This window comes from Clavelina lepadiformis, chromosome 5 (genome assembly GCF_947623445.1).
Source record: "Clavelina lepadiformis chromosome 5, kaClaLepa1.1, whole genome shotgun sequence".
Lineage (NCBI taxonomy): Eukaryota > Metazoa > Chordata > Ascidiacea > Aplousobranchia > Clavelinidae > Clavelina > Clavelina lepadiformis.
In genome coordinates, this window is record NC_135244.1 from 23,389,328 (window position 1) to 23,407,906 (window position 18,579).

General features: G+C 36.3%; 1 protein-coding gene across 1 annotated transcript; it reads left to right on the forward strand.

The window, feature by feature from the left end:
* The first annotated feature begins 4,614 nt into the window (after positions 1–4,614).
* On the forward strand, positions 4,615–18,193 carry LOC143458855 (kelch-like protein 23). Its single transcript, XM_076955733.1, has 11 exons — positions 4,615–4,781; positions 5,780–5,848; positions 8,209–8,452; positions 9,407–9,490; positions 9,811–9,885; positions 11,461–11,555; positions 12,532–12,727; positions 13,806–13,946; positions 15,813–15,980; positions 16,065–16,209; positions 17,699–18,193. Exons 1-11 carry the CDS (start codon positions 4,767–4,769, stop codon positions 17,802–17,804), a joined length of 1,338 nt encoding a protein of 445 aa, XP_076811848.1. The 5' UTR covers positions 4,615–4,766; the 3' UTR covers positions 17,805–18,193.
* The last annotated feature ends 386 nt before the right edge of the window (positions 18,194–18,579 follow it).

The following is an 18,579-nucleotide window of genomic DNA, read 5'->3' on the forward strand; positions in this document are numbered from 1 at the left end:
ATAAAAATGAGGACGCGCGAAGAGAAAGAAAGAAACGAAAACGAGAGCAAAGGAAGGAGGGAGCGAAAAACTCTTGTACCGAAACTAGGATGAAAATGCGTGCCGAGATTGCTTTGTACTTACATCACTGATAATTTTAATAAATTAATTAATAATCGGTAGATACGGTTCCACGACATATGGCCGCGGGAAAGTGGCCGCGAACAAACTCACCGGGGTCAACTGAACGTGACGTAAATTGACCGCAGACAAACTGACTGTGACATAAACTGGCCGGCGATCAAATTAACCGTCGATAAATTGGCCGGCGATCAAATTAACCGACGACAAATTGGCCGTCAAAAGGTCAAAATTCTAATTCACTATCTAGTCGCTATCTAGTCACTATCCAGTATGTGTATTGCAGTCAAGGTTGCCACTCGTAGAGTTTTTTGGCCCCTTGTACGGTGACCCATATTCATAGATTTCTTGTCTCTTCTTCAAAATGTCAGGAAGCACATGCAGCAAATCGGACTTCAAAGAAGGTATCAAAATGATCAAGAATTTGCACTTCTGCTGCGTCACATACCGGCTTTGGCATTTGTTCCAATACAGCATCTGATTGAGGCTTTTGAAACATTAGAGGAATTTTTGCCTGATGAAATGCTTCCGCTTCTCGACTACTTTGAGCGTACTTACATCGGGCGTCGTTTTCGAACTCAGCTCCGAAGAGACCCGCCATATTCACATGACTTCTGGAACGTCCATGTTCGGGTGTTAAATGGCGAAGCCAGAACCAACAACAAAGTTGAAGGTCACCACAGTCTAATAAACAGGATGTTATCAATGCAACACCCAACCATTTGGAAATTTATAGAAGCTTTAAGGAAATTGCAGAACATAAACAAAAAGAAGATTGAGGAGCTCTGTGCCCAAGGGCCTCCTGCCAAAAGGAGAAAATACAAGGATCTGGATGCGCGACTTCAAACCATCGTTGAAGATTTTGCAAACCGTGACATATTAGATTTTCTCAGAGGCATCGCCCACAACCTACAATTTGCGCAATAAACTTCCTTGTTTGTCAAATAACAGCTTGTGTAAATTTTAGTGCCCATATTATGTAGTGTCATATGTGTTTTGCAGTGAACGTCTTTTAATGTTGTTACTCGTATTTCTCGTATTTCCGGAAATATTTCTGTTTATTTCAATAAACGTTTCAATGTGTATTGAAATAAAAAACAATTTTGTTAAAAACAAAGGAAATAGTTACAAACAAATATTTACTTTACATATCATATACTACCGAGTTTAAAATTTTGACCTTTTGACGGCCAATTTGTCGCCGGTTAATTTGATCGCCGGCCAATTTATCGACGGTTAATTTGATCGCCGGCCAGTTTATGTCACAGTCAGTTTGTCTGCGGTCAATTTACGTCGCGTTCAGTTGACCCCGGTGAGTTTGTTCGCGGCCACTTTCCCGCGGCCATATGTCGTGCTCCCGGTAGATACAATCATACCAAGAAGATGATCGGATGAGGGATGAAGGATCTTGCTTTGTAGTTACATCATTGATAAATAATCGGTATCATAGCAAGGCCGTCTTCTATTGTTATATAGATCTTTGACTTTTATTTACCATTGAATAGCATAGATTTTGTATTTGTGGTACCTTTTAAACTAGTAGCGGTAAGGGAGCCGCTACAATAAGTTCGAAAAATTCGTTTGACGGTTTGATGAACTCATACAACCTTTAGAGACCTAATATAAAGCAAACGATTGCCTTTATAGATGAAATTGACGATTTATAGTCCCGGTCAGAAAGTTAAAATATTTTCCGCCCTTACCGCGTTGTGCGATGTTTACTCGCTTTATGCATTGACCCTATGGAGTTGGCGAGTTGGCGCAGTTGCACAAATGCAAACCAAAAAATCCCTAAAGCTATGCAAAAAATCCCTAGATGGCATGAAAAATCCCTAAACCATAATTAGCGCGTTATACTATTATTTTATCACTAGGGCGATTGTTTTTTGACCTAAAAATTGAAAATTTTGACATTAAAAAACTTTTTTTGACAAATTTTGACGTATGAAGAACTCAAGTAGTTAAATTACGCATTATTGTACAAAAAGTTAAAATTTATTGTAGTAAAGAAGGTCAAAAATCTGAACACAGACCTAGCCTATTCTGAAAAGGGAAATGAGCTAATTACAAATCACTGCCAAAAAAACTGCAACAAAAACTGTTGTACAATGTAAAATGACAAGTTCACAAATAACTGCATTGTGTAGTCTATAGGTCTAGCCTACTATATTGTCCATTATGTCCAGCTACTCATTTCAGCAGCAATGTGTTCATGTACTTCAGTATCAGTGGCATTGCTTTTAACACTTTTCACCATTTTCAACATGTCAGGATGGTCTTTTACATACAGTTTGTCAGCAGGTATATCAAGGGACTTCATTCCTTGTTGTGTATGTAACAATCCAATTAAGCTTTCTCGCTTCATACAATTTCTGTGGTCTGTTTTTATCTCTTTCAAAGTGCTGAATAGTCTTTCAGCGGGGGCATTGCCAAAGGGTAGTGACAACAAGCAAGCAACAACATTACGCAGATTTTTGTATTTTAATTCACCAATCACTGATTTTTGAGAATTAATCAACAAATCATGCAGAAACACTCCAGGTTTTAAATAGGCTAAGCAGTTTCAATTACTCTTTAAAATTTCAAATAAACTTCTAAATGAACAGAAACAAGTAGACTAGGGTACAAGAATATTTCCCAACACTTTTAACGCCGATTTAAATAAAACAATTTCTTTTAATATTGCTACTCTCGCGATATTATGGATTGATCTAAGTCGATAAGACGTTCGGCAAAATTACTTGTATTTTAGACAGCCATGAACATGAACGTAATCCTCTACAGTCTACACTCTACAGTCTACACCAGGGGTTCTTAACCTGTGGGTAATTACCCACTAGTGGGGAATTTGAGGATTTCAAGTGGGTAACGAAACACAATGTTAAATCTGGAATCAGATTTGCGTTGTGCAATCTCAAAAATAGAGCCTGACATTGACTCGATCGTCGCTGAAAAGCAAGAACAAAAATCGCATTGACGTTGTTTGAAACTACGTAAACGTTCTTTAATGTTATTCTTCTCATTGAAATTGTTCTTTTTGTTAAATACCATTGTGCTTTGGGATATGTCACACAGGTCACTAGGATTTATTTTGATTTTTCAGTCAGTTTTAAAAGTATGTGGGGAATATAGGTTTATTAAGTAGCGGAAGTGGGTAATGAAAAGAAAAAGGTTAAGAACCCCTGGTCTACACCAATGTTCCCTCTAATTTTTCATGAATCTGAGCAAACAAACTAACTCCCTGAGCGGTCCCTTGAACCACTGTGAGCAACACCAGACGTGCGTAGTGTGGCCATTATTTTGCGTTTATTTTATTTTCAATTCAGGTTGGATTTTTTTCTTGTGCGCAGGCGCAGCACAGATTTTCTGTGCGTGAAGACCGTGTCAGTAGTGCGCATTTGCGCCTGCGTACGCGCGCAGCTTAGAGGAAACATTGCTATACACGCTAATCACAATGCAGAATGCACACCAAGGATTCCTTGGCAAGGAAGCACATGGCGGAAGCATGACTAGTCTTAATAAGTACTTTATACGTATCAACGATTCCAAAAATCCCCAAATAATCCCTAAATCATCAAAATCCCTAAACTTGACCCTAAAAGGGGCTAAAAGTTCCAATTTGGAACTAAATCCCTAAAAGTGAGAAAGCTGAGTTGGCGTTATGCCACCAAAAGATTACATCAACAATTATGACATAGCGCTGATGTGACGTTCTACGCAATAGAGAAGCGATGCTTTAGTTGCCATGAAAAATAGCTCATCGCGGTAACAACTTTGTGCTCGGCTGTTGTCTTTTAATGTACGTTGATATACAAACAATTGTTTGATGTTAGTATGTAGGGAGTTACAGATTTAATAGATTATATAATATTAATAGATTCAAGCTAAAGTCAGACATCTATGAAGTCTAACTTTTACACCGAACCGCCATTGGCGATCCCGAAACATGTGATCCAGTAACAAGCCTACCCCGAATTAGTGACCACGACTCGCTACGAACTCTACAAACTACGCTCTGCATATGCTCAAGTAAGAACGCTTCATGATTTGTTATTATCTTTTATTGGGTATTTTCATTGTGGTGCTTTTTAGCACGGACCCATTTAAGAACTTCCGCGAAAAATAATACTACTACTTAGTTGATCAAACCATGGTGACTCGCTTCATGATTTCGCTTCATGATTTCTTGTAATCGTTTATGGGATATTTTCTTTGTTATACTTCTTAGCATGGGCACATTTATGAAGTTTAGCGAACCATGATACAGTAACTAGTCGGTCAAATCATGGTCAGACTGTCAACAGACTCTTTGAACTGTGGTGGTATAAGTTACATCGTACGTCACTAGACATGACACACCTGAACAGCAAAGGTGTTAGTTCATCTAGGGACGACAATGGCGTGACGAAGGCATCTTTTGTAAACGAAATATGTTCTATTCTTTATCACGGCCTGTTGTAATCAGTTGTTTTGTGGCTGTAGGTTGTCTTCGGATGTAGGTTTTCTTGAAAATATTTGAACATCAAACTATTTCAAGTTGAACTATTTGTTTGTTTGTCTCGTAAGTTTTAGACAGTTATAGCCTACATTTAAATATATGTTTTTTCCTGCTCAGCTTGTTAAATTGACTACGTCATCGCAACAACATGTCATCACCATCGGTAAGTGAAATTATGACCTCATTAACATTTCTATAGTGCGTACGCATTTCTTAATTTGATGATGCCACAAAGATTGATATGGCTTCGCGAAATTTGTATTCTTAAAATTGTGAATAGGTGTGAATTTAGTTATATATAAATCATTTTATTTTTTTGTGAATTGTTTGTCACTTGTTAATTTGTTTGCTTGATTATTAATATTTATTATTACTGTATTACTTAGTTATTGATTATATTATTATTGACTGACCATATATTATGGCATTTTTAACTTTTAAACTTTGAGTAATATTAACCACGTTTTTTAACTGCTGCTGATATATTCAAGAAATGTCGACCACAACACACAAATACTTTTGTGCATCTCAATAAATTGCAATCGGGTTTAAAGCAGAGATTTGTGTTACTTTATTTCCTGAAATCGATTTTAACATCAGGTACCAGATCATTGCGAGGTAGATCGATTGTCCTTGAAAAAAGATTTCCTGTTATTGTGTCTGTGTGTCCGGTTCAATTCGGCATCGGTTCAACTTACACGGCTTCAATAATTTCTATTGTTTACATCTTTCTTTTGATTCTGTTCATTGAAAAGTTCGACATTTTCCTTACGAGTCACTTCGTTGTGACGTATGAATACGTCACCTCTTGTCCTTTTGTGAACCATTTGGTCGGTTGAGATTTCAATAAATTGTTAAGGTCATTAAGATCTTTAGTGAATAATTTCGATAACTCTTTGGTGGCTCGGTGAGAAATGCGGCCAAACCGTCTTGATTCGAATATTATTATGAGTATTTGTTGTTTATTAACCTTCATATTTTCTATACAACATCATATCACAAACTTTTATGTTTGTTTTTCTCAGTTAGTTCGTGACGTACACGAACCTTCAACCCCAGCAAGAAAAAATTAAGAAACATCTCCTTACATAAGAATTGGGCTTTCATTGGGAATAGCGTTAAAATTTCATTTTATTTTTAGTAGAAATCTTTTCTTTGTAGATTTCCAGCCCAAGCAAGCACATCATGATCAGCTACAACCAAAGGGATTCGAAGGAATTGGCGAATAAGGTGAGTTGTGCCCAGTTTTCTTGCGATGTCTTGAAAATTTATATTAATTTATATATATATAATTCAACTGTTGCTCGATGGATCTTCCTCGAGTTGGAGCCATATTTATTTAATCATCTGCGTTGAATCGTTTTGCTTTTTATATAAATTTGATTATTATCATTGCCCAGTGACCCAGTTTATTAAAGTGAGAGGCAAATCCAAAAACAAACTTGTCTTAAATCAAAGAGCAGTTGTGAGTAAATATACTGGTGAAAGGATTTGTGCTGATATACTGTAGTGGTTAAGCAGTTATTGCCATAAATCAGTTGTAAACACCGTCAAGTCCTTGCTTATTTTGACGTAGATGGCGGCCATTACACTATTACGTCACGATCAAAAAATCAACGGGTATAACTGAGATATTTAAATCAAGTATGGACAGAATATTTTATGTTACTGGCAAACAAAATAAGACATCACTATAAATTGCTTTGTAACAGGAATGTTTTGCGTGATATAAGGCGAAGCGAACTTACAGCTTAATCTTCATTTTTGTTGCTACCCTAGTCCAGTAGCGATAACTGTGGTGTGACATGTCACGTGGTCAGCGAAGCATGCGACGTGAAATGCGTAAACGTTTGTGTGATATCTGCGCAACATTACAAAAGGAATTTCAACTTTCATTTCAAGAAAATGTGGAATACGAGACCAGTAGTAAATATAAACTGAATCGCTTTTTACAGCCACAGATAACACGCAAACCTTTACGCATTTGACGTCGCACGCTTTGCTGATCATGCAGGTGTCATTTCGAACTAGCGCAGTGCGTAGGATTTAAAGCACGAAAACATACAAACTGGGGAAACGTTTTTCAATGTTTTCCGCACGACTTGTTTCCCAGAACGCTTGTAATTATAAAAAGAATAAAAGCAGGAGGACAATTAGCATTGTTAAGTAAAGGCGGTTGAAGACATATTTCTATTCAGACCTTAACTCGGTGAGAGTCTGGTCTGTTCAATACGCTTTAGCTAGCCTAGCACTACTATAGTATACCATACCTAATTGAAACCCTGTTCAAGGAGCATACATCTGTCTTCTCCGCCAACCAGTAGGCCGAAATTGCGACGTAAATTTGGCAATAACTGCTCAACTACTACGTATTATTGAAAATTCTTTCTGCAGCATACTTACTGGCAACTATACACCCTATCCCAAATACCGTCAAAGAGGCAAAATGTTTTCGACCGCCGAAACGTAACGATGAAAAATATCAACTCGCTTTCATTTATTTTTAAGTTGTAAGCGTTCTTGGCTTCGGACTGTGAAGATTACGCCCAAGTGGGCAACATATGAATTCATTTACACGACAGAGAAAATATATTGAAAAATATACATTCTAGTTTTTATTTTAGAGTGGTAAAAATCTTCCGCACTGGGAAAGTTTTACACGATGTCACGTTACGTGGCAAGCGATGCACGTGGCGTGAAATGCGTAAGAGTTTGCGTGGTGTTTGTAGCGCGTGTGAACGCAGTAATTCAGTTTGTATTTGCTTTTAGTTGAGTATTTCAAACTTTGTTTTTAATGTAAGACGAAACTAATCAATTTAACGCGCTGCCGATACAACACATAGTCTTATACATTTTACGTCGCATGTTTCGCTGACCACACATCTTGACGTCATATGAAACAAGCTCATAGCGTAGGATTCAAAACGTTGTAACAAAAAACTAGACCACATCTTTTCATCGTTGTTTTAACGAGTAAATGAATTTATATTCTACCAACCTGGTGGCGTCCGTATCTTGGAAAGAATCTATTCTTAAAACAGTTCTCACTTCGCAAAAGCTTATCACGTGTTATTATACAAGTGGCGGAGATTATGGCATCAAAATATTAACTACATAATGATATCGATTGACATCAATTTGAAGTTCGGTATAGAGCCTATGTTCGATATGTTCTATGTTGTCATAATAGCTAATTTCATCAATTCCATGAACTCTTGACTCAATAACGAATAAAACCATCCTTGGTCAGACGCGAAGTCTTAAGCCGCTGTAACTGACCAAGACTTGAAATAAATCAAGAAAAAGTTTAATAAATTCACTGTAATTCTTTTTCTAAAATCTATAAAGAGAATTGAAACTGTTGGAATGTTTCTATGGACTCGAGGTTAGAAATCACTCAAATCAAGCAGTCATGTGGATATTAATTGTGATGTCATAATTGTATGAACCCGTGTCATAACAAATGAAAAACTTCCAACGTTTTCACGCAATATTGACAATTGCCCAACCACTAAATGTCATTAAAAATTTCTTTGTTTTGTTCGCTTCGTTGAATTGTTGCTTCATCAACTCGACATGGATTGTTTCAGATCCATGATCGTTTGTCTGATGCTGGGTACCAGGTTTGGATCGACAAGGGACAGATGAAAGGAAATATCTATGATAAAATGGGGCAAGCAGTCGAGAATGCTCACGTGGTTCTGATGTTCCTTTCTCCTAACTACGAGACCAGCGAAAATTGTATAAGAGAATCTTCACTCACGGCTGATATGGCAAAAAGGATCGTCCCAATTCGAGTCCTTCCTGATGGATACCAGCTTATAACCAGGCTTCGTGAGTATGGTAGTCTTCATTAAGCGTTCATAACTCATACGTTCAAACATCCCCTTTGCTATAAATATGTTAAACTTATCCTTACTTGACCAAGAATGTAAACACAACAATTAAGTTAAACACATAACTTAAAACATTGGTTTATGAACTTATATTGTAACCAAACTTTTTCTTAACCAGGAAACTTCCCGCTTGACAGCTAGTCAAATAGCTCTTTTGCCTCATTAACTTTTAATTGCATTTTCTTCTATAAAAACACGCATCTTACTTCTATAAAATCCAAGAGTAACTGAAACTACACTCGTCCAGCCGGGCGCAACACTACACCAAAACAAATTCCACGTAATGAGAGAATCAACGTGGGATGCTGAATACTAATTAAGCCCTCGGGGTAGCAAGACGAAACGTCACTAGTGATCGAATAAAAACACGTGTACATATAAACAAGTAAGATATGGCAGAACGTGAGCATGCATAAAAATGACTAATACGAACAACAATGAAATAAAACAAATATATATAAACAGACAAACATAAAAATGACATTACAAAAAAACACGTCCGACTAAATCAATCAATAAAAGGGTTTTAGAAAAGAGTGTACTTTGTGATTGCTATAAAACAGGTGCATAAAAATAATCCCGTGACATCATGAAGGACAGAAGAATATAATCAATCGCAATAAGCTGAACTGAACCTGTCCATCCAAGCAATAAACTCTCGTCTTTTTTATACTTGACTAAAGGCACATTGCCTTTTATCGCTTTAATATTTTTTATTTTGTTCTCGTGTTGACCTCATTTCTGTGGAGAAATTGATGTGGTCGCCTTTTATCAGGAGTTAGTTATTCCTAAAGTTTTTGGTCAGGTATTTCTTGTCAGTTTTATGAGTACAAAGTTGCCATAAACTGCTCATTTCAACATTTTGCTGTTATACCAATGTTGGTGACTTCAGGTTTGCTGACAGCAGGCTTGCTCTACTACAACTTCAACAAAAGATCGTTTGATGAAAACTTCAACCAACTTCTTGATGAGATAGGTGAGTTCTGTCTTGAGATATGACTTTCTTCACATTTCTCAGATAATAATTTGTTTATATTGCCAACTCCAAACCCCAACTTCTTGTGGATTTATTTAAATTGTATATGGAGGACACTACGACCTAAACTGTAAACAGTCTTTGTAGAATGATGAATCCACGACTCGGTAGATGTTGATAATAGTAAAATAATAATATTTGTGCATGCGTATACTATTATTTGATGATGAGTGGATGACTACTTCAATCAGTGTGGACATGCTTGGAAATATTCATCAACTACTTTGGTTAAGATTTGTTTTGTTTTTGTTTTATTTCAGAATCCATTCCCGGTATCGAAATGACAAGAAAAGTGGAAACTAAACTTCATAAAATGAAAATTGCAGAAACTCCCGGTAACAAGTTCTTTTTAACCTCGTGGCTACGTTTTTAAATTAATACTTCTGTTAACAAATAAATAACTAAAACTCAAACTGATTCACGAACAAAAACTAACAAAATCTTTTATTGTAACCAAACTTTTCCTGACCAGGTAAGCTCCACGCTTTAACGGCTAGTCAATTAGCCAGACTCTCTTATTTTTACGAGTCTTCCTTAAATAAAAACAAACGTCTTCTCTTTATTAAAACCTAACGTAGACTAACTTAACTCAACCAAAAACTTGCCAGCCGAGCAACCAACCCAACACAGAATTAATCTTGGCCACATAGCAAGAAAATAAGCGTTGGGCGTTAATTACCAAATAGGTCTACAGGGGTAGTGCGGTGACGCGGAACAAGAAATAAGCTAAAAAAACCTGCACGTGTAAATGGTAAAGAAGTGCGACAGTGCGAGAGAAGTTATGAAAACCGACAAGTATACGCAAGTACACATAAATGAAGTAATGAACAGCACCTATAGAAACAGATGACACACACATATTGGACTAAATTACTGTATAATATAATGCAGCAGAAAAACAGTGCACGCACACACTAAGGTAAAAACTCCCTAACAGTTTACGGGATAGTAAATATAAAACAAACACTAAGTAGTCATAAACAGCTTACACCGTAAACTAGTGCTTTACAAATTGGGTGTTACAACATTAAAATGCAGTGCTTGTGAAACAGGTGTGAAAAGATATTCTCGTGACATTATCACTTGTGAATAAATTTCATTGATACCTCAAGTCAGAGGTGAATATTTATTCTACATCTTAATTGTTGACCCCAGAGAGTAAACTCTAAATCATCATATACAAACCTTTCAATTAAGATAACAAAGTTCGATAAAAAGCGACTGAATCTACTTCTAGATTTTTTTTCTAAACGATTTAATGCAGATTGCTTGTTTGGGCTGCATTAGTATTCAATAAAAACATTTCTATCAAACTATTTCTTTGCTTTTTTCTTGATTTAAATTGAATTATTTCTGTTTCCTTTCAACTTCAACCACTACACAGATGCTGGTTGTTGTTTAATAGATTGTTAACTTTGTGCAAGACTTTTTTTAAACTTTGTTACGAATCAGGAATAAAGAATTAATCACGGATCTATAAAAGAAAATGTGCTGTTTAATCTCCCTCCGTCTTGTCAAGCATTATGTTGATGACGCAGTAAACGAAGCTCGATTTGACGCAAATATCGCTTTGATAAAATAATCTTTCCATCCCGTGTTATGCAAATTCATTCGCGTATCGACTTTATCTTAAGGTATCACATGTGCCTGTATTAAACACATTCATGCTGCAAACTACGAGGAGATATTTTAATTAATGAAAACTCCAACCGTGGTTATACGATTTGGCCACAATCAATGCTATCACGTCACTATTGGGCACATATTGACCGCGTCTTTGACGTTGATAACAACAAGAAAGAAAAAAGACGCCTATCTTACTATTACTTCGAGTTAATCAAATTCGAGTTCGTGTCTTGGTGACCGCCGAGTTAAAGATTTTTCAGTGTTTGCTGTAATTTCTTTCACAGGTCAGTCTGATGAGATACTTGTGATTGGTGGATTGCGTTGTGAACACAGTGTTGTCAAGTTGAAAACCAGGACAAAGCAGTGGAGTGACATGCCGGTATGTTTGCGTTTAAAATGGTTTGTTTTAGAACAAGCCAAATCTTTATTACTTCATTGACATACGTCGTCTTGCCACAGCATTGTGGCACTCGTAAAACAGTTAAAAGCCAACAATGTTCATCTGTTTGGTCATGACCAATTCCAACCTTAGAATAGGTCTTAGATCGCAATAGGTGCATCAAGACATGTTTTATTTTCAATTTCGCCATTTTATTATCTTCACCATTTCACTTATTACTAGGTTAGCTATGTCCAACCGAAACACCTGAGTGGAATTAGTTAAAAAACAAAACCAAAATGAAAAACCGTCGAAATGGCTCAGAGAAAGCAAAACTCCATCAAGGCTGCTCGTCTTGCTCTTGCCATTGTGAGAAATGGAGCAAAGTCTAAGATCATTTTTTTTCACCCAGTTTTTATTGTTACAAATAAATGTAAATGATGTTTTTTGCCCGGAAAGATGCTCATGCACGTTCGAGTTTTATCTCTTTATGCGAGTATTAACTTAATTGAGGCAAAATAGAATTGACAGAGAAGCAACAATATATTGCCACGTTAAAGTGTTTTAATTATCGCGACTAACCATTTTATTTCAAAAGCACAAAATTTATTTCGAATTGACAAGCTGCTAAGAAGAGTTAAAGTTAAAGTTATGAGCTAACAAACATTCCTTGCGGTCGTAGAATATCGTGGATTGTTGTTTTTTGATCGAATCAATTGTTAAGAATTGACGCCTGCAGAAAGTTTATACCTGTGTTGTTATGTGCCACTGTACAATTCCCTTAACCACAAAACTTTATTGAACATGTCCATGGGCCATGATTTATTCATATTGTGTTGTTACCTGCGAATATCTTTGTACCAAAGTCTGGCCAGTCCATCTCCATTAATAACATCATATCCAGTATTTAGTTGATATTGTTAGTAAATTCACTTCAGTTGATGTTGACTTTATGCAATGCTGTTTCATCATACAGGATACAAACGTAGCTCGGGAATTTCCATCTGCTGTAAATTACAATCAACAAATTTTATTGATGGGTGGTAGTGAAGGTAGGACTTACTACAACTCTGTTGAGATGTTGGACTTGAATGATGAGAATCCAAAGTGGGATAACAACGTACCTTCTATGGGAGAAAAACGAAGTGCATTTGCATCAGCATTATTGGATGGTAAGTTATTATGATGTCATAAAATTGATTTCTAGCTTGGGAATTCCCCTAGCAGTTGGCACCTTTGAGGTTTGAAAAGTGAAGGCATTTGCCTTACCTTCGTTTGTTTGTTTTATTGCCTAAATATTACGTAACAATAGAAAGTGTCACACGCAGTAATCGTTGGACACTTGCCAACTAAAAGCGGAATTGTTTGTGGGAAGCACTGCAAAGGAATAATGGCACGTTGGCTAAGGCACAATGTAGTTCACAAAACGTGTGACGGCTGCTGCTGACAAGACATTTTTATCTTTGTTGTCTTATGTATTGCCATATCGCACATTTTGGTTGTTTAAACGAATGCGAATAACAAATTTGATGTCTAAAATAACACATTTTAATTACGACGACCGTCACTAAGTTTCTTGGACAAATTTCCAAACTTCCTTTCAGTCATTCGAAGTACTGTATTATGTAAGAATTTTGCACTGTAGGTATAGATGTGTCGTATAAGCCCACTTCTGCTTTTTGGGCTTGCATAAGTTTTGTATAAACCATTAGGATCCTACTTTGACCAACCCTAGTTAGGCGAATTAGGGTATTTAGTTATTTAGCAATTACTTGAGGATAGACTTAGCTTTATATTTTATACATTTAAGTTGGATTAACAAGAAACTTTAAATATAACTTCTAACATACGATTGTTTCCGATGAAACAGTGAAAGCCATTTTAAATTTACGCCCAGTTTTAGTCTCTTCCCCATTTATGACGTCACAATAGCAAGTCTGATTAAGATTAGGCGAGGATCTGTCACTGCTCTTGCCCCAGTCACTCAACTTGTCTTTTTACATATTCTGATTCATTTATTTTTATTTTTAGTTTTGTTTGTTTTTACCCGGATTTGGAACTTTTCAACAGGCGAGTCTGTGCTTTAACCACTCACTAATGTTGTGACGTAATCAACAAAATATTTGAAACAAAAACACAGCACGTCACAATAAGCTCCGTTTAGACTTCATTGATCCAATAATTTTAATGTCATAGTAGGATGTAACAAAAAGCTTCCTGCATAAATATTCACCTGATTTTGTCTTGTAGGTCTTGTATATTGTGCTGGTGGTTATAATGGCACTAATCGTCTATCATCATGTGAAAGTTACAATCCTGAAGAGAGGAAATGGTCTTCGATAAGAAACATGAATAAAAAACGAACTTACCACGCGTTGGTCAGTGCACGAGGTGAGTTTATTATTTTGATGTTTGAAGTAAACTTTTGTCAAAGTTGTCGAAGTAAATTGAGAGATGCCAATCACCAATCGTTCGTTTCCACATCGATAAAATCATACTGGCAACTGCCCCGTGACCGCAGTATACGTGAAACCGATACTCGCGTTCTTATTCGCATAATTTACTTGACAATGTCCATTGTCACGGCACAAGTCCAATTTACAACGTAATAAAGAGTACATCGTTGCGGTTTTCTTATTCTCATTCGTGTTCGTGTCTTTGTTGTAACTCCTTGATATGCGTTCTTACGAGCACATGGTCTTCAAAGAAATCCAGACACTTGGATATACTCCTAAAAGTTTAACTAAACATAGCTACTTGGCGTTCATCATCACCATCAAATAGTTTGGTGGCAATAACACTTTTTACTTCTTGGCGCTTTTAAGCAAGTTCGACTCATTTCTTGAGCGCACTTCTCTCCAGTGTTTCCAACCCGGGTTTTTCCGAACTCGAAACCCGGATTTTTCTGCCCTTTTCTACGACTCGAAACCTGGGTTTTAAAATGTAAACATCCGGATTTTTGGAAGAATCCAGGAAATCTTTGGCGTTCACAATTTTCAAACAAAATGGCGTCGCTGTACACTATTTACGTAATTTATTATTTGGTATGAGGCGATTATTTCATCACAATAGTTAGTTTGCGCAATATTTTTCCCGGCAACGTGGATATTAATTTGTTAATAGTAATTTGATGCATTGATCGCGGAAGTTCTCTCATGTCATTGAGTATTTATGCTGAGGTTTACGCAAAGTTCATGAAACAATTTGACAACCAAAATGATTGTTGGAGTAAAAGAAAATTTCCGAACTAATCGACTAAAGCTAAATATTGGAATTACGCAAAGCCGAATTAAACGAACCAGAAAACATGAAAATATTCACAATTCTTCCGGGATCGACAAAAATGAATTAATGACTTGAACAGAGACGAATCACTCAAATTCGACTGAATTGCAATGATGTTGATTTTACATTGATATTGAGTTTATCTTCGCAAAAAAAATCCTGTTTTCTCAAAACCCAAAAAACCGGGTTTGTCACTTACCCCCGGAACCCGGGTTTTGAAATTTCGTCCCTAATTTGAAAAACTACTTTTCTCTCGTTTAAAATGTGAAAAAATTAAAGAGAGTTTACGCATCATCGCATCTGGTCGTGTCAAGTGAACTCGTTGACGAGCTTGGAAACAGGTTGAGACATTTTAGGCCAATACCACAAAATACTAATAACTTCATTGGTTTTATGGAAACGGGAAATTCATGCATAGTCTTAGACACTTACTTGAGATAGTATCTTCAAAAGATTTAAATAAGTTGCCCTGAACCAGTAGCTTTCTTATCGCATTGCGTGTACTCATTTGTGCTTAGGTCGTCGTCCTGACGTCGTTGACTTAACTCGAGTCACTTAGGCTTACTCATATAGAAAGGTTGATGACGTGTCACAAAGAAAAGCGCAGAAACAAACGATGTGGTCTATTTTGTCCAAGAGTTTAATCGATGCAAAACGCAGCTCAGAGAATAGAAGATCTAGCGACAGGTCACGTGTAAAATGTTTTATGATTTAAAATGACAGTCTGTGTGACGTCACAGATATCGTCAAGAAATTCCCAGAAATTTCTAAATTTGGCGTCTGGAATCATATTCCTTTTATTTTGAAACAAATTTTTAAAAATCAGCAAAAGATAAAAGAAGCAACGGAAATTGGTCAAAGAAGATCTCACCACTGCAAAAGATTTGACTTTTCCTTGGTGAAGTGCTGGAGCAATTATGCTCGAATTTAAGCACGTGATGTGTTCGATTAATTGATGGTTTATTTTGAAAGGTTTGCTTTATGCGCTTGGAGGATATGATTGTGATGACTACGATTTTAGAACAAACACAGCAGAATGTTATGATCCACGAAATGGAAAGTGGGAATATATTCCACCGATGAAAACCTGCAGAGATGAATTAACTGCTGTTGTATTAAAAAACGAAATATACGCGATAGGTGAGTCTTGCTGCAAGTGCAAATATCTTTCATATGTTTAAGGAGATTTATGGCTTGTCACGTTCTTTAAATAAATTAAATCAGGCCGAGATGGCGGTTCAAATCATCTCTCCTCTGTTGAAAAATACAACCTGGACACGAAAACTTGGATTGATGTTGCATCTACGAATGAGGAAAGAAATGGTGGATCAGCTTGTGTAGTGGATGGCCTTATATGGGTGTTTGGAGGGTGAGTAATTATATGTATACATAATCACATTTTTTAAAATTTATATTATTTATTTTATATGTTATTATATCATATTATAATGTCTGATGCATTAATTGCCAACCTGGGTTCCATGAACCACTAGACTAGATGAAGGTGAAGGTCATGATGAGTTTTCGGAAATTAATTTAAAAAATTTGTTTCATTAATATGCTCAGTTAAGCTATGGCTCCACCAATGACAGTTTAAAATTCCAGTGATAATTTTCTCAGTGACAATTTTCTAATGTAAATTACTACTGGTGGGGCCGCTCAATTACCGGTGTTGAATGAATGCGGTTTCAACAGTGATATTTTGAGATAAAATATCCTCACTGAAATAATTATCACATAAAAAGTGATAACTAAAATTGTCAATTGTTAGCTCAGAACGAGGTTGATTTTATAAACGTTCGCAACAGTACTCCAGCATGCAGAATAGATCATTTGTAGTTAGAGACATGGAGAGTGACAGTTCTTCAAGCAGCTAGGAAGAATGTTTAGCTGTAATAGCCGTTGCTCTGACATACAGACAAAGAAAGCACAGAGGTTGGGTTAGAAATGCATTTAATAAAAAACATACCAGCAGCTGCAATCTTATTGAAGAACTCGCTATTTGAGATAAAGAAATGTACATTCGATATATGAAAAGGACCTTTAGTCGTTCTAGTCATCTACTTTTAAGAAAAAAGACCAGTACCAGTACGAATTTTTACGAAATGCCAATACCAGTGATTATTTTAAATTGCTACCGGTGGAGCCATAGCTGTATAATGGCAATAACAGGCTTCGGACATGTTTTAGTTGGCCACAAAGCCAATATTGTGAATAGTTTCTTGGTCATTATGACATCATAGAGTATATTAACAATTATATTATTGTCTTGCCAGCAAATGCAATCTTCACATAACAAGCGAAGGGGTTTTTACTTTGCAGACGTAGCTTGTGACTGTCTCTGATTGTCAATTGTTAGGCAGCCTGCTATGATTAGGCAGAAGAGTTGCTGTAGTAGCTTTTAACCAATTTGGTTCCTAACTTAATCTCAGCTCTAGAATAATTCAAATTACGCGATAAAAAACCTAACTAAACATTATTGGCCCGATGAGATTGTGTGTGGTTTCCCTTATACGATTGTTTTTCGTTTATGTCAAACGTTTGACTTCTGCAGAAATTGTATCAATAGACACTGATAAAAAATGGGATAAATAAATGGTCACAGTAATTGACATAAACTTTGGTGGCAGCTGGTGGTGAGGAATCAGGCTGGAGTGATGTCTGGACTACATTGTTTTGTAATCGTCTATTGCGAAGTGGATTGTTTAGTTTATATATTATGATTAATATATTCTGGAGAACATGCTTCCAATATAATTAACTTATATGCAACCTGGTACGGTTATTATTTTGATGGACTCATCGTCTAACATTTGCAAACATTTTGTGTTTAAGAGGTTACTTTATATATTTTATAGGGAAGATGCCGAAACAGTTGAGTTCTATGATCCAGCCACCAACAAATGGCAAGTATCGACCAACATGGACAGACAAAGAGAGTGTCCTTGCGTCCTTTCCATCTGAAGTTTTGTTGGATTTTGATTTCTTCATCTGGATATGTTTGACAGTTCATTTAATTTGTTTCGTGATTCGTCGAAATATTTTTATCTTCATTGTTTTGTTTGCTAATCTTGATCAATAATTAATTAATCGTTTGGCATTTTTCGAATATTCGATTCGATCGAATATTTCCATTTTAACCCGAAGATTAATTCATTTTCCTTTTTTAATCCTTGTTATAATTTCTCAAACATTTTCTTATTATTGGTTGTTTTCCTCACGTAATAGTAATAAGTCATAATCACGTTATTTTATTCGCATTAGTTTAATTATTTCGATTCTGTGTAGGTTGATTTTTTTCGTAGCGTGTGATTCTGACATGCTTTAATTCATTTTAACATCGATCTTATAAATAAAACGACAATTTACGCCTGGACATCATACACTTTAGCGATAGTTCAGCACTTTCAAACATTTTCAATTTCATATCAAGTTAAATAGTAAGTGAAAATTTATAGTTAACCAATGTACTACAGTATCCGTGCATGTGGAGGTATCTGCTTTATAATAAAAACCGATTAGTTGCTGGGCAGTGACGTGAAAAATCCTCTTTTCAAAATCTATAACTTTTCTCTACAAGCGCCAGATGAAAAGAATCTCGTGGTTTGCATTCAGTCGTGACGTCACTCGGAATTAGGTGAGCCAACATTGGTTGGTGTTGAAACGGTTAAGATTGCTTCTCTTGTGCGTCATTGCAGTGTTTCTTATCATGCTATAAGTTTGTCCCCATGCATGCCCT

Excerpts from the sequence above, each read along its gene's own strand:
- LOC143458855 (XM_076955733.1), top strand. Across the intron at positions 5,849-8,208 it reads CGAAGGAATTGGCGAATAAG|ATCCATGATCGTTTGTCTGA; the intron begins GTGAGTTGTGCC and ends GGATTGTTTCAG. Across the intron at positions 12,728-13,805 it reads TGCATCAGCATTATTGGATG|GTCTTGTATATTGTGCTGGT; the intron begins GTAAGTTATTAT and ends TTTGTCTTGTAG.